Source organism: Prinia subflava, chromosome 3 (assembly GCF_021018805.1).
Source record: "Prinia subflava isolate CZ2003 ecotype Zambia chromosome 3, Cam_Psub_1.2, whole genome shotgun sequence".
Lineage (NCBI taxonomy): Eukaryota > Metazoa > Chordata > Aves > Passeriformes > Cisticolidae > Prinia > Prinia subflava.
Window position 1 is genome coordinate 20,876,051 of NC_086249.1, and position 16,452 is coordinate 20,892,502.

Sequence of the window (16,452 nt, forward strand, 5' to 3'; positions counted from 1 at the left end):
TTATAGCCCACAGTGGGACTCTGGGTTATTTCCAAAACGTCTTTGCTTACTGCTCAGTGTGTTGGCTTGTCTTGAATAATCCAGCTCCCATCCCCAATGATGTATTTTGGACTTTTTTTTTTTTTTTTTTTTTTTTTTTTTTTTTTTTTTTTTTTTTTTTTTTTTTTTTAATAAAGAAAAAAATATTGAAACCCTTAATTCCTTCAGGGTTCTTGCTGAACTACAACCTTACATTGTGAGAGCTCCTGTGTGAAGTGTTTTAGGTGGAACATACTGCTGGAGGAAAAAGGTACCTGTACCATCTAACAACCCCTCTAAACCAAATGATGAAACAAAGGATACATTGGGAGACACAGGGGAAGTTATTTCAGTGGAGAGAGAAAGCAGACATAAGGCAACAGTCTGAAGGAAAAAATCCTGCTCATCTATCTGTTTGATTTTTTTAAAACACTGTAAGCATAATTTGCTTCTGAGCATCTCCTTCCAGATTCAGAACAGGGGTGCACCTCAGACAAAACTTTGAAACCAGTGCATGGACTACAATTCCTGAAACTTTAGTGCATTGAATGGTGAAATATGGGGAACACAGAAGCACAGTTATGCTCAAACATGTATCACCTGCCCCCCGCAAAGCCCAGGTGGAAGTAGTTATGGCACTGAAGGGCTGAGTAAACTCCTGCTCTCCTTTTTCTCATAAAAATTTGTAATCCCAGAATGATGTCATAGATGAAAAAGATAAGCTATATTCATCAAATGTAGACAGCTGCAAGGTTGGGACCTATCAAATGAGCCACCAGTCTTGATATCCTCCACAGCTCAGGGAGGGAAATGAAAGCCTGTCTTGCTCATGATTCATCTAATTGTCCAGCAGATGAGTCACCTCCACAAGCTCTGACTTTCTCTAGTGAAGATGAAGGGACTGGTGCGTGACTGCTGCAGACATGGATTCAGAATTAAGGGAAATGAATCCCTCTTGTCATCAGGAAACAGAAAACTGGTTTATTCTGATGGTTGTGAGTATACATCCTGCTGGTGTAAATCCCAACTTTTCAGTCCAGGCTGGATATAGCAATCCCTTAAAATACTTTCCAGGTTTCCTCGAGGGAACCACTTGGGAATGGTATTACAGGATGTGCTACAAACATTATAAGTGATTCTGCCATTCTGTTGTTGTTTTGAGGGTCTGACAAATTGAGCAAAGCACTGAACAGGATTCCTGCCCTGAATCTGTACCCCCATAAATTTTCATCTCCTTGAACACAACTCTAAATATCTTTGTTATGAAACTGGGATGAAATTTCTGGATAAGATTGTCCACGCCTTTTCCTCTTCAGGTTAAAGGCACTGGGTTTTAAACAATGATCCTTATGGATCTCATGACCCATAATATCTAGAAGGCCTGTCTGTGCCATATCATAAACATCTCGTGGTTGGAGGTATCTGCTTTTAAGGAATTATTTTCTGGCATCATGACTTATGAATTTTTATCCTCTCCGTAGCATGAGTGGAAAGAGAAGCTCTTCTTTGCTCATTGCACCTTTCCAAAAGCTCCTAGGACTCAGGACTGTGACAGTGAACACACTGGTTCATATCAACATTGCTAGATTCAGATCTCAGACAAACAAACAAAATAAAAACTAGCTATCACACTGTGAAATAGGAGGTAGTTGAAAGTGTTGAGATTCAGGACAAAAACATTTTAACAGGGCCTGTTGTGATAGAACAAGTGGTAATGGTTTTAAACTAAAAGGTGGCTGGTATAGATAGCAGGAAGAGGTTTTTTACAGTGAGGGTGGTGAAACACTGTCACAGGATGCCTCACCTCTGGAAATATTCAAGCCCAGGCTGGACAGGGCTCTGAGCCACCAGATTCAGTTGAATGTGTCCCCACTGATTGCAGGAGGAGTGGACTAGATGAGTTGAATGGTGCCTTCCAACCCAAACTATTCTATCATTCTCTGATTTCAAGAAAGTCATTGGAGATGGTCAAAGAAAACGTTGGTGATATCCTTCTGCCCACTGAGGAATTTGTTCGTTGACACGTGCAGGGAAGCACAGGACAATTAATTTTCATATTCTCTGCCTGCCCTCTGGTGGTGAACGGATGCTGATTAGTTGGAAGCGTGCAAATACATTTATATGTACACATATGTATATATACATGTACATGTAGGCACAAATGCATTGACAGATGCAGCATAAAATGCTTACATCTGAATTGAACCTTGACTCTGAATGTTACAGATGTGAGCAGTTGTTAACTGTCCTCATTGGCTGTGGTTGGTCTTTTTAATGCTGAAGATTTTCCTGTGATTCTGTTAAATTTTAGTTCAGTTAAAATAGTTCAGAATGACAATAACAGGAGTTATAGTGAAATATTTGCTCCAGCTTGAGAGACCAGCAAGGTCTTTTCCTCTCTATAAATAAACTCTGCAGAAACTGGGTGAGCTGTACAATATCAAGAGCAAAAGGTTTTTCCAGGACCAGTTCTTATAGCAAATAAGGGACAGCAAAAAAGATAACGGCTGCAGCATGGATGTTCCTTTCCCTACATGGTGACAATCTGGGATAGCAGGAGGCCACAGAGAGAATGGCAAAAACTTGGGAAATATATACTCACAGAATCACAAAATATTCAGAGTTGGAAAGGATCCACAAAGTCACTGAGTCATCCACAACTCAAGGATCAAATCCACAGCCTTGGCATTTCTAACACCATGCACTAACCCACTGAGCAAATCTCAGTACTCCTTCACCCTTGGTGAGTTTGTTTGTTTTTTGTTTTTTGGGGTTTTTTTTTAGTTCAGCAAGGATTCAACATCATATTTCCACTTGTTTTCCCTTGCATCTGCAAAGAGCAGAAGAATTTGCCATGCTGCCCTTCACAACCTCTAGAAAACTCCAGTACCTGGGCATGAGATAGTGAGGATAAATGCATTCAGCACTGCAGCTTTCAGGGCTCCCACAAATGTAAGAGGTACTGGCTGAACACAGTGTTCCAGCATTGTCTCTTTAGATGCCCTGTTGCAGTGGGAAGGGCAGCAAAGGTGATACTTACATTGATGGGCTTTGTCTGTGTCCAGAGGGAAGTAAAACAGAAAAACTTCCCATCAACACCTTAATTCATCACACAGTGCTTCCAAGTGAAAGTACACATTTCCCCTTAGGGGAAGGGAGAACAGCCTTCAGTCCTTGGAGCCATTGAGGTCTGCAAGAATTTCTATAGATGATGATCCTGATTACACATTTGGCATACAATTTGGTTTGAAGCTATGAGCAGGGATGGGCACACTGTGTCTCTGGGTCCCTGTGGCATTAGGCAACGTAGTTATGATGTCCATAGTCACAGGCTCCCCAGGGATGTGGCCACAGCCCCTCCAGATCCTTTTCTGCTGGGCAGTTTTTCAACCACTCTTTCCCCAGCCTTTAGCACTGCCTGGAGTTGCTGCAACCAAAATTCAGGACCCAGCACTTGGCCTATTTGAACCTCAAACAATTGGCCTCAGCCCACTGATGCAGCCTGTCCAGATCCTCCCTGCCCTCCAGCACTCCCACCCAACTTGGTGTCATCTGTGAGTTTACTGAGGGTGCCCTCCATCCCCTTGTCCAGAACATTGGTATAGATATTAAGCAGGACTGGCCACAATATTGAGCCTTGGGAAACTCCACCTGTGACCAACTGGATTGAACTCCATTCCCCACCACACTCTGGGCTCGGTCATCCAGCCAGTTTTCCACACAGAGAAGAGTGCACCTGTCCAAGCCATGAGCAGTTTCTCCAGGGAAATCCTCTGGGAAACAGTGCCAAACACTTTACTGAAATCTAGACAGACAGCGCAAGGCTGGTCCTTCTCAATACTTAGCCTCCCATTATTCCAGATATGGGGAATGATTTGGTGGAGATCTCACAGGATATGAAAACTTCTGTCCCACCAGAGCTAGAGGACTCTCCGTCTGGGGAAATTCTTCACTTAGTTCCTTTCCACCTGCCCACTTTCTAGTGGGTGATTCCTCTCCACACACACCAGTGTTGGTCAGTCTGTACCCACCCCAGTATGAAACACAAGGTCAAAGGTACAGGGATTGAGAGGAATTTTTCAGGCTGATCCCTCCATAGCTTCAGAAATGGAGCTCCCTGGGTCACCCTGCAGATTGGAGTGAAGTCTTGGACCCACCATGAGTATCAGGTTGTATTTGCCTTTTGTCCTGACTGTGTTGCAGTTCTGACAGGTGCAGTCAGGCAGAGAAACCCTGATGACATGAATAAATGAATAAACTTTGAATAAATTTTGAATCCACTTAGAATCCATGAATAAACTTTGGCACTGTATTTGGATAACAACCTCCAGTGCTTTCTATTTGCTGATAGTGTCTAGGGAGCTAAGAGTTACAGATTTGGCTGGGCAGGCAGTCACCTCCTCAGGGAGCCCACACAAGTAGGTTAAACAAAAGCTTTATTTCCACATTTTGTTCTCGGGACACAGTGCCAAGATATCACAGACAGCTCAAAACAAGGAATGGAAAGGAATGCTGTGCCCCTGTCATGCTTTTTTTATTGCAAACAGCCCTGAGACACAAAATGCATTAAAGCAGTTAATTGCAGCACATCTGCCATCAGATATTATTGTGAGATGTTTGGACAGTGCATTTCTTCTGGTGAGAAAAGATCTGGAGGCCGGACATTTATTCCTGCAGGGTCTTTTTGCTGCCTACTCTTCCAGCACACTTTTTTCTGACTAGTGTGGAGAAAGGTCAACTGGTTTCCTGCAGGATTTCAATATTTTGAAATGCTATTTCAGTTCCAGCTTTTGAATAAAAAATAAATAAATAAAACAAAGGCGGAAATTGTATGTAGAGATTGGAGCTGAGACGTCTGCCTCCAGGGTTGCTTTGGAATCAGTGGCTGCAATAGCCCAGCAGATGGGCAGCTGAGGTGTCTGGCAAACAAACTCTGAAAACCAGACCACTTGCCACTTGAAAACTGCAGAATGTTTTCAATTTGACAAATTTTAACAACAATAGAGAATAAAAAGGCTCCAGCACTTAATAAATGCCTTCTGTTCAAGACCAACTGGGATTACATGGTTGCATGGTTTTGCAGTTTTCATCTGGGCATCAGGCCTATGTGGATATAACATATTTCAGCATTGGTCCTTGGCTCTGGATCAGTTTTTCCTGAGCTTCTCTATATATGTTAATCAACATGTTTCAGACACCTAGATCAGTGAAAATGAGGTGAGGATAAATGCCTTCAGCACTGCAGCTTTCAGGACTCACACCAGTGTAAGAGGTACTGGCTGGACACAGTGTTCCAGCATTATCTTTGGATGCCCTGTTGCAGTGGGACGGGCAGCAAAGGTGACACTCATATTGATGTGCTTTGTCTGTGTCCAGAGGGAAGTGAAACAGAAAAACTTGCCATCAACACCTTCCCATCAGGTTATTTTTACTTTCCTCATCTGTTGTTTTTTTCAGCTGTGTCTGAAGTCTGTATTATCAAGTCTGGCTCTTGGACAGCCCCAAGTTGAGAACAGAAAATGGCAAAAGGATGGTTAATTCTTTTGAATAAAAGAATGGTAATGTGTCAGTGGAAGCAGTCAATAAAAGAGAACAATCTGATAAAATTTTCTTGACTAAACAGGTCCTGTGCAGGGGAAAGGATGACACTTTGCACCAAGTAATGACAAAGTGAAGGGGAAATGTCATGGGTCAGGACAGGTGTGGAGTCAGGACGCAAAGCAGAGAATTGCATTATCAGGATACATCATGTGAAAATTTTTGTGGGTGGTCCTTGCAGTCCCTCCACTGAGTCCTGTGCTGTTCAGCAGAATTTAGGGATGCTCAGGGAAAGAAGGAGAACCATGGGATGCTGACATCTGCAAATATCATGAAGTCAGGCTTGGGAAGGATGGTAAGAAATTCTGTGAATGAAATTTAATTCCAACAGCTGTAAAGTAACGAGCATCAGAGGAAAAGCATTATGTGCTTCTTGCACTGCACAGAACATGGATTCTGTTTCAATTGCTTCAGAGAACTCTCTCCTGTGGTCATTTTAGGAAGGCTGGAGGAGTACCCTGGTGTGGGATGAATGCAGAAAAGGTCCCCTTGCTCACCTGTCTCAGTAGTTGCTGGCCTAGGAGCACTGTGTGTTCCTGCTCACGCTGCAGCTGCAGGAGAGGATTGCAATCGTCCAGGGTCTGGAAAGAATCCTTAGTGCAATGGCTCTCTGCATTTTGGGAGGTCTGTTTCAACTCCATGTGCTAACCCAGCCTCCCTGTACATAAAACTCTCTGTATCCTACAGCTGACCTGGCATTCCTATGGCTCTTCATCAGGCTGGGTTTTACCCGTAAGAGCTTTCTCTAACACCACCATTTCACACAACTTCAGTTTGTAGTGGTGAGCTGTAGTTTCTCTGCCTTCTCCCATGTGTTCTTTTATGCTGATCACTCTTTACAACTGCTTCAAAGGAGGTTGTAGATCTGGCTGGGGGTCAGCCTTTTCTCCCAGATAAAAAGCAATAGGACGAGAGGAAATGGCCTCAAGTTGCACTAGGAGAGGTTCAGATATAGGGTATTAGGAAATATTGCTTCACTGAAAGGGTTGTCACGCATTGGAACAATGAAGTGGTGGAGTCACCATCCCTGGAGGTGTTTAAAAGACATGCAGATGTGGCTCCTGGGGACATGGTTCAGTGGTGGGCTTGGCAGTGTTGGGTTAATGGGTGGATTTGATGACCTTAGAGGCCTTTTCTGACCTAAATGATTCTGTGATGTAATTCCACAGTATGATTCAAGCCGTTATTTTTAACAGAGATGAGGCTGGTGATGAGTGCCACTCTAGGGCTTCCAGGCATGGCTGAAGGGGAATGAAAGGATGTGTGGCTACAGCAGCAGGTAATCCTTAGCCCACCTGCATCAGTGATGCCTCCGTCCAATTCACACACTGTGTGTGAGTGGTAGGGAAAGAGAGTCTGCCTGTGCACAGGTCCTTGCCAGACCATGTCCATTGTGTGGGTTTAAAGAAGCCAGCTGATGTGATGTCTCCCATGCCTCTATTTGACAGATTCATTGCTGGTGTGAGGATGGAATCACAGAAGCATAGAATTATCCTCAGCTCTACTCCTGCATTCACATGGCTGTATTTCCAAACCCCAGAGGAGCATCTTCACTTTTTTTTTAATGAGAAATGTGCTGTGGGGAGTGGTATTGACCCCTCCCCACATTAACATGCTCTGCCATGGGAAATTTTCCCAGACTTGGGCCATTGCAGCTGCTTGGGCACTCACCCATGCTGTGGCCGCTCAGTATCTTCCTTGAATTCTTTTGCATATCACATCTTCTCTGCCTCACTGTCCTGCCACTGGCTTGTGTATCTTGAGACCTGCTTTTAAGTTACTGTATAATCCAGTGAATATGTGAAAGGTGTGTCCATAGGTGCCTTATCTTCACAGGGAGATGAAAATTAAGCTAAGTCAGCTGAAGGTCAATATACAAACCAGAAGGAGATTTTCGGGTGGAGGGATTGATCTTCAAGGATCTTTATTGTCATATGCTATAAATGGACTGCTAAAAATACTGTATGAAATACAAACTATATTCAGATACTCTTTATTGTATGTAAATACATAATCTACAGCTCTCAGTGGGTTTGCATGATTACATTAAAATTCACTCTATAACATTAGTGGTAAAACATCTAGCAATCATGTGGTAGGTTCTTTTTTATAATGGTTACTAAAATGTGTGCTTCCCTGTCCAAGAATCCACCAACTGCCTTGTCCACAATCACCCGAGATGTCTGATGTGGAGTTACAAGAATTTCCATTTGCTGCTTCCAGCCCACATCCTCCTTATTACAACATCCTAACACTAGTTTTAGGAGCGAAGTAATAATAATTTAAAAAAAAAAAAAGTATGATACACTAATCATAGTTTGTATGGGAAGAAATCTCATGAGTGAACCTAAATCTATCTAACCAGAACAATACCAGGAAAATATAAATATGTTTTATATATTTCTAACAGCAGAGATAATCACACTCAGGGATGAGTTCTTGGCCTCTTCCTGTTGAAAATAAGAGGAAAAATTACCACGGGCTTCAAAGAGAATAAAGAATTATCCTGGGATTACTAAAGTCGTCAGTGACTAGAACTTCGCTTCTCTGCTACCCTTTCCCACAGATTTATTATCTTAATTTTGAAAAGGAATTCAAGTAATGTTGTTTATTTTAGAAGACTGCAGGCTGAAGAAAGAATTCAAAACTGTGTGCAGAAGTGTGGGTTGAAATCTTGTTTGAACCATTTTCGTGGAAAATTCAGGTTGATATAACTCACTCTGCTATGTAACAGGATAGCAATGATAGATGATTTTTTAATATGGGAAAATAATGGAAAAGACATGAATTATGTGAAGTTGTCTGATTTTAAACCCATGTTTGCACAGACCAATACAGATAACATTCCCCTCTGAAAATGTACTTCAAGGTGCATAGTGTCAGAATTACCTGCCCCATGTCTCTTCCATGGGACTTTTTTTCTGAATGAATTTTCAAACAGAAGGTGAGCTCAGGGCAGAAAGTGAAGACTTTCCTAATCCCTGTTTCACAGCTTGAGTGTTGTATGAGCCTTTTGACACATGTCCTCCACGGGCCAACTTCTCCCACATGGAATATTAACTCACCACTAAAAAGGCAAAATCTTCTTTTACAAAACCAGGTGCCACAGAGTAAAAGCTCATATTAAAGAGCATTAATGAATCTCCCTTCTGGTTTTGCTTTTTAAATGTTTATACTTCAAACAGATCTTACTTTGACAGTGCATGTTTTATACTTCATACAGTGGATTAGTTGTGAAAAACACTGTGTTCCTTAACTCTGTGAAGTCAGACTCACCTTGTTTCATACAGATATTTTCAATATTCAATGAAGGTTTGCTGAGGGTTTGTGAATTCTTATTTATTATCTGAATGGTAAAAATCTGTTTTGATTGGTCTGATGAGAAGAGTTCAAATGAGCTTGAGAAAGATCTCAGTGTTCTCAGTTAACACCTTCTGGTGGTAATACTGATTAAATTACCATACCCACTCTTCTCTTCAGCCTTGCAGAAGAGAGAACAATTCCCAAGAGGTTGTTAGGAGCTAGGTGTTGAACAGGAGTAAAAAACTTGGAAGCAGAAGGGCCCAACACCAAAATTATTTGACTTTGAGGAGGTGTGCTCTGGTGGAAGTGCCTAGAGGCCAAATTTTGACCCTTTACTGAAAGCTTTTTACCCATAGGGAGGCTTACTTTATAGACAAGTGCCTTAGAGACCACTTGGAGATTGGAAGGGAAAAAGAGTGATGGGTTTTAGGCTTTGCACTGCCTTAATGATGCTCTCTTCATTCCCTCAGCCATAGTTTGCAGGAAAAAAAATTCATATTTCATTTGTGCTACTCAGCTAACAGAACTGCATCTCAGTTTTGCAATATCTTGGCATTCTATTTTCATCCTGCTTTGGGATGAAAAGCATAAAATGTTTTATATAACATGTATATGTGTGTGTATAAAGCAAAAATAAGTTCTTGCAATTTTGATCTGGATTTGCGAATATGACATATTTTGACATTTTGAGCAGAATCTCATTTTGGTGTTTGAAACAAATATTGATTCATACCAAACTGTTTCAATTCAAAACTGTTATTTCATTTTGAAAATAGCATTAAATTGGTATTTGCAGTTGAAATGTCAATTTGAAAGAAAATATTTCAGCTTAAGTTGACACAGAAGAACAGAACATTTTGATTCAAAATTTCTGTGGGGGATTAAAAATATTCTTTTTTGTTGTTGTCCAAAACATCTTCTTCTCAATTGCACTCATTTTCATGAAACCAGACCTTCCCACAATAACAACAGGAAAACAACTACTTAATGTAAAACAGTTGAAGCTCTTAGCACTTGGCATTATTGTTTGAATCCAGGCCTAAGAACAGCTGGACTTGTTAATGCAGACCTAGCTAAAATATTCTGTGAGTTTATCCTTGTGATGTTGCTCATGAAGAGCAGGAACTGCGATCATTATCACCCTCACTTTCCTCCCCTGTGCACCCCTCCCCAAAACACACACATACACAGCTCTAAGCTGGTGCCCAGTTTCAGAAGAGATGATGGTCAGGATTCATCTGCCTGCTCAGGTTCACCCTCTGCGAGAGCTAAGAGGCTCCATTAATTATACTGCTTTGGGCTGGCTGTGAACTAAATGGAGAAGTGGGAGCTCTGTTGAATTGGCTTCAAGGTGTCTCTCCTGATCTTACTAGTTCTTTGCTGAGTTCTTCTCAGATTTCATCCTCTCCAAAACTTATTCCAGCCTCCTTCATGCTTCCCAGCTCTTTAAAGTTCGCTTTTCTTAGTGTCCTCTTTGTGTCCCTCAGGACAGATTTCAATTTCCTGGTCAGTACATCTGGCCACTTGTGGCTGCAAAATAGAGAAGAAAAGAGGAGTTAGCAACTCTGTTCACCAAGGCATGGCTTTTCATTTAGCATCATTTTGTGTCAGCCAAAGCAGAAATGTTAAATGGTGGCGCTGAAGTGGCTCTTTTGCTGCAATACTTCAAGTGTTCCTCAAGCCCAGGTTCTGGGCCACCATCTGTTGGTGGGTGCAAATTCATTATAACATAATGGGGTTCCCAGAGACAAAATAAACATCAAGGACTTGTAAGAGGACACAAGCTCACCAAAATGACAGGGCTTTAGGAAGGTCTCAAATCTACAACTGCCCTGTCATGGATAAAGCATCATATGGAATAAGATTTACTGTGTATAATAGAAGAAAATATCATTCCAGACGTTGTAAACAAAAAAGAGCTAAATGCTAATCCCTACTTATAACAACATTGCTATTATACAGAGATTAGAAAGAAATAGTTAATAAATAGTTGTATATACATAAATGTATAGTTTAAACTGCACACACCTTCATTGTGTGCAATGAACATGCAATTACTTTAGAATAGAAATACGTGTTATTAACCAACTACGTGAAGCAGGTGTCCCATAGAAATAATGCAAAGGGTAATATTTTAAAACTAAAACAGGATAGATTTAGACTAGATATAAGGAAGAAAATTTTTATGATGAGAGTGCTCATTGCAAGGTGGAGTGGACTTAATGACCTTGAAAGGTCCCTTCCAACCCAAGCTATCCTATGATTATATGATCTTATCTGCTGGTCAGCTGGACCTTGCTAGCCAATGGTTTGGTCAGCAAGCTGCAATTATTTGGGTATTTACTGTATTTCCTGAACAAGAAAAGTATGTCGAGGGATCTTCTGTCACTAAGCTGAGGTCATAGGATGAGGGGTCAGAATGCAAGGAGAGTCAAATACTTAAATACTTGAGGAACAAAAAACAAAACAAAACAAAATAAGCAGAAAAATTAACTTGAAAAATGGAACCTTGGTACTTTTGGGTAATCCCAGGCTGGTGCTTTTGTCCATGCAGGATACACCACCTGTATGCTTACACATCTGAAAGTCAGCAGAGAGCAGAACAGATTGTACTAAGATTCACATACAGTGGGTCCCTCCATAAATACAGCCACTGCTAATCAAACTGGGGTGAAATCTCACCCCAGAGAACTCCACAATGAATTCTGACTGACTTGCATGGGGTCCAAATCTCATCTACAAACTGAGACCTATCCATGGATCCTAGGGAGTCACTGACCTCTCTGTGACACAGTTCTCTTCTGTGTTTTGAAGTTAAAGAGAGAAATCCCTTTCTCCTTTTCAGAAGTATTGTAAGATGCTATGGACAAGATTCATCTGCCTGAGGATATTGTCCAGCAGCATTTGATGCCATGGTTTATCCCACATTATCTTCAGCTGTTTTTTCATCTGCCAGCTTTACACAAGTATCTGTGACAGCCATGGTTCTCTGGGCTGAAACCCACCTGCATGAGCAGGTTAGAAGGTCCATGTTAAGGTCACAGACCCTACCACGGAGCAAAAGATAAGGGTCACTAATGACATAGCCCAGAGGTTTATCTTCAAGTAACTGGAGGTGCACTCTGGTGTTCCTCATACTTTGCTGAGTGTTTTTATCAAGATCCAGTCAGAACCATCACTTCTCTTTGAAAACAAGAATATACCAAGGATAGCAGAGTCCACAGCCACTCTTTCAAGGTTAAAGGATTGACTCCTGAGCAGGAGAAGCAGAGTCTTGACCTTTCTCTAGACTCCAAGCCAGACGAATACTCCAAAATATATCATTACTTAAAGATGGGGATCTCTATTGTACTGCAGCAAGAACCCTGTGGGACTGTTAGCATTTTAACACCCCAGACTAATAGGACCATCAATTGGGTGAGTGGACTATAGATCACTACATCTGAGATCCTTGTATAATGTTCCTTTATTGCCATCAAGGAAAAACACGATTATTTGCAGCATAGTTCCTTTCATCAGAAGCATCTAAGACATATTAGCAGGAAACATCACTAAACCACCAAGCAGGCATGTGGGAATAAGTGGCTGTTTTGGCCTTAATTGCCTCCATTGAAAGGTTCCTGCACACAAGAAGGACCACACTAGGACCATCTAAGAGATCCAGGTATGAGTGTCTTACTGATTTTTCCACTATTTCCAATGGATTAAGGCAAGCTGGCTAATGAGGACCTTGTGTTCTCCATAATATACTGCTGATCAGCCTGCTTCAGTGAGGATGTCTATGTCTGTGGGTGATATATGTACTAAATACCTATATATCAGTATATGTGCAGGTTTTGTCAAGCAGGGCTAAACCAAGTGTGGGATCCTCTTCGTCTCTGGCCTTTGAGGATTAGCTGGTACTCTTAGGTGTGAATCAGCAGGGTGCCTCTGTGCCTCAGAACTTGTATTTAGCAGTGTGTGTTCACATATGGTGCTGCTTATGTGGGTCTCTTCAGATTGTGTCCCGTAGTCAAACAATTTTGTTTATTTTTTTAATGAGGATTTTTTGCCCTTAGGTCCTCCATAGAAAGAACTTCAGACAAGAATCTGAATATCAGTTAAGAGAGAAAAACCAGCCTGGTAACACACCCTGAATCTTTAAAAGATGTGTTTGGGGAAAAGGAGCATGGCCAAGAGTTACCTGCTGGGTTTTATCCTTGCGAGAAAATTGGATGAAGCTTTAGTCTTCATAGCAATCTGTCAGCCTGATATGGCGTATCTTAGGGCTTTGTAACCAGCCAGTATCTAGGCACTCTGAGCTTTCATCCACCCCTCCTTTTTTAGGGAAGCAGAAATGAAATACACTTTAGTCCAGAGGAATTGAGCAGAAGCATTACCTCTGTTTTTAGAAATATTATTAAAATTCCCCACTCATATATCATTTTCAGGGGACACCACACCTGTGCAAGTGTGGCTGTGCATACCTCTATGCCAGCCTTGCTCTGATAACACCTAAGTGTTAACATCAAGTGATCAGGTCATGTTGTCATATTCCATGTGGCTTCCAAATTCCACCCAAACCATAAATCTATTATCTCTTGTACCCAGAAGCAATAATGATAATGATAAATATCAAAGCTGCATCCTGTTTCTGTCATGAGGTATGGAATTACACTAGGCAGGAGATCTACATTACACAAAAACAACAGTAGGCAATTTGGATTTTTCCAGGCTTGAGCTCCAGTTTTCCTCTGTGTTTACCATGTACTGGGCTCTTCCTGGCACTGTGAACATCAACATAGAGTGGATTGATAATATGCTGCAGATAAACACAGTAATACTCCATGTATTTCACCAATTAATAGGGTACTAGGGCATAAATTCACTAGGAAATCATCCAACAAGGCTACAGCTTTGCTGTCTTCAAGCACCTCTTGAATGAGATGTGTTAGAAAAAATAACACATTGTTGGGAAATATAAAAGTTTAACAAGAAAGTTTTGCAGATATGTAAGTTTAGCAGAAGGCTCTTTGAATGTGGAACTTAAGAACAGAATAGAAATTAAAGCAAGTTTTGATACAGAAGAATAAAGGATCTGTAAAGTAAGAATTGCTGAGCCAGTTGTTACTGGACAACTAAGAAAGCAAAGGTTAGGTGGAATTGGAAAGAGGTTTTGTGGCTAGAGCAAAGGATATGTTAACTACAAACAAAGACGTTTTTACCAAGCAGAAATAAGTCTTAGAAAAGCAAAAAATACCATAGGCAAACAAAAACCATGTTTTTGCCAAGTAGAAACAAAGTCTAAGAATTTTCCACTGCAAGAAAACAGAAAAAAACTTGGAGCTTAAACTGTAACATAATATGGTAATATGAGTAGTTATGATAGGCTATAGGTAAATGCAAAAGTGTTGTGTATGATGATGATTGGTTTCTATGTATTAAGATGTTTAGCAAAGGAAACTATATTGTATTGTAACCAGAACCAAGGTGGCTTTGGGCTTGCCTATAAGCTGTAGCTGGCAGCTTTTAGGCTGGGCTCTGTCACCCATGAGCCAGGACTGCTGCAATAAACAGCATTTTGGAAAAGAGCTGCCTATCGTCCCCACATCTCTCTCCTCTGGCTCTTACAACACATATTTTATATATATATATATATATATATATATATATAAGGGAAAAAAAAAAAAGGAAAGGGGAAAAAAAAGCCATTAAAACCAGTAAAGTGCAGACAAATAACAACAAGCAGACACTAAAGAAGAGCAGAGCTACATGGAGACTGTCCTACAGCTACTACCTCAGATCTAGGCCCTTTTGCCAAGGAGTTTTTCAGCTTTCCTCCTTTTGAACTCTGCAATCTCTTCCGGGAGTAACCCATGAGCTCTATACCTGCAGTGAACAGGTAGGCCATTAGAGAAAGAACCAGTTCAGTTTCATCTGAAATAAAGAACAGACTGTAATGGAGACTGAGGGAAAGGTAAGTGTCTTCTGGTGAGAGAAATGAAAACAAATATGGGTCCTGGTTCTGGCTTTATTACTTCTTCTCTTGTACCTCTCAACTTACTGCAAAGGATGAGGTCAGCTAATTAAATTTTAAGTGTCCAGAGAGCTCTTGGCACTCTTAGACACTTGTGCCAGGACAAGATGAATGACTTTGTTGATTGAGGAGTACAAACTATATCTTTATCAAGGCTGTTTCCAGAATCTATTTAATAAGATGAATCCTGGGAGAATGGTTCCATTAATCCACTGATCCTTCTCCACATTCATTAAAGGGAGGAGTGGAAAGAAACAGGAGTGAAGACCTTGCATTTGGTTAGTTCAGTTCCTGCTTCAGTGCCTTTTAATGTTCTGGGAATGTTGCTTTCAGAAGGTCCCAGCTTGCTAAGCTGTGGGCACATTACCTGGTGGAAATCCTATTTAACAGTCCCTAGAGAAAGCCAGTTGTCTCTCAGTGCTGAACACAAATTTAACAGCCTTTCCTGAGGGAGACTGGAGTCAAGTTTGAGGTCTTTGGCCAGCTCTGCTCTACAAATGGAAATGCCTAGACAAGTTGTCCTCCCATGCCTTATCTAAATCTGCAGCTCTGGGAGCATGTTTCTTCTTTTTAGAAACATTGATCCCCCTCATGAGTGATGGGGTGCTTAGGGCTGGGTCCCAACGACAGGTAAGCCAGGAGGATATAATCCTGATGGGTTCAATGATGAATGACTTCTAGGAGTCTACAATGAGATGAGATTTAGATCCCTGTTTGTTTTTGGTGGTTTTTTTTTTGTTTTGGTTTGGTTTTTTGGGGTTTTTTTTTGTCTGTAGAAGAGATGTCTCCATCTCAACAAAATACCTTGAGTTCTAGTCTGAGCCAGTGGAGGGAAGCTGGTGTTGCTGGACCACAGCAGGAGTTTATCCCAAAGCAGAAGATCAGCACCAAAGAATGTCTGTTTCTCTGCATTGGCTCGTAAAGACACACAAGGTGGCCAGATCAGATCGAGGTAAAGAACTTTTAGTAAGATTAAATCCTGCCCCTTGGAGGAAGAAAAAGAATCTTGTGTCCAGACCCTTTATGGGAGCAGGAACAAAATTCAGCCACACAGGGTGAGCATCAGGGGTTTGGGTTTGAGTCCACCCAACAGGACTTCACCCACAGGGAAGTGGAGGAGGTTGCTGCCTGTGTCTGCACAACAGTGCAGCAGGTTGTGACCCACAGAAGGTGAAGGCCTGACCAGAGTATTTGGTGATCCAATATGGTATTAGGCTGCTTGAGGTCCACCTCCAGACACTGGTCACACAAGTCTCAAACAATTGTTTGGCAGTGACTTGACTTTCATCCACTGCACAACAGCAAAAAGAAAAATCCAATGTAAACAGAATTTGCACATCTCCTGAACTCATAAATGCCTGAGCAACTGGAGAGGTCTGGTTCTGTATTATCCATCCCAGCCTTGGGCAGAACCCCTGTTTTTGGAGACAGCTGTTATTTTTCCAAGGTCCTCTCTTCCCATCACCTTTTTTGCAAAACCAACAGGAGAAAGTCTGTGAAGTTCTGACTTTGTTTCC

General features: G+C 41.4%; 1 protein-coding gene across 1 annotated transcript in view; it reads right to left on the reverse strand.

Moving 5' to 3' along the window:
• Positions 1-6,011: 6,011 nt before the first annotated feature.
• The window catches only part of GUCY2F (guanylate cyclase 2F, retinal), a 43,842-nt gene continuing 33,401 nt past the window's right edge, over positions 6,012-16,452 (reverse strand). Inside the window, exon 18 of the mRNA XM_063394338.1 lies at positions 6,012-10,449. Within this exon, the coding sequence (XP_063250408.1) occupies positions 10,311-10,449 (139 nt within the window). The 3' untranslated portion in view covers positions 6,012-10,310. The remainder of the gene's footprint in view (positions 10,450-16,452) is intronic.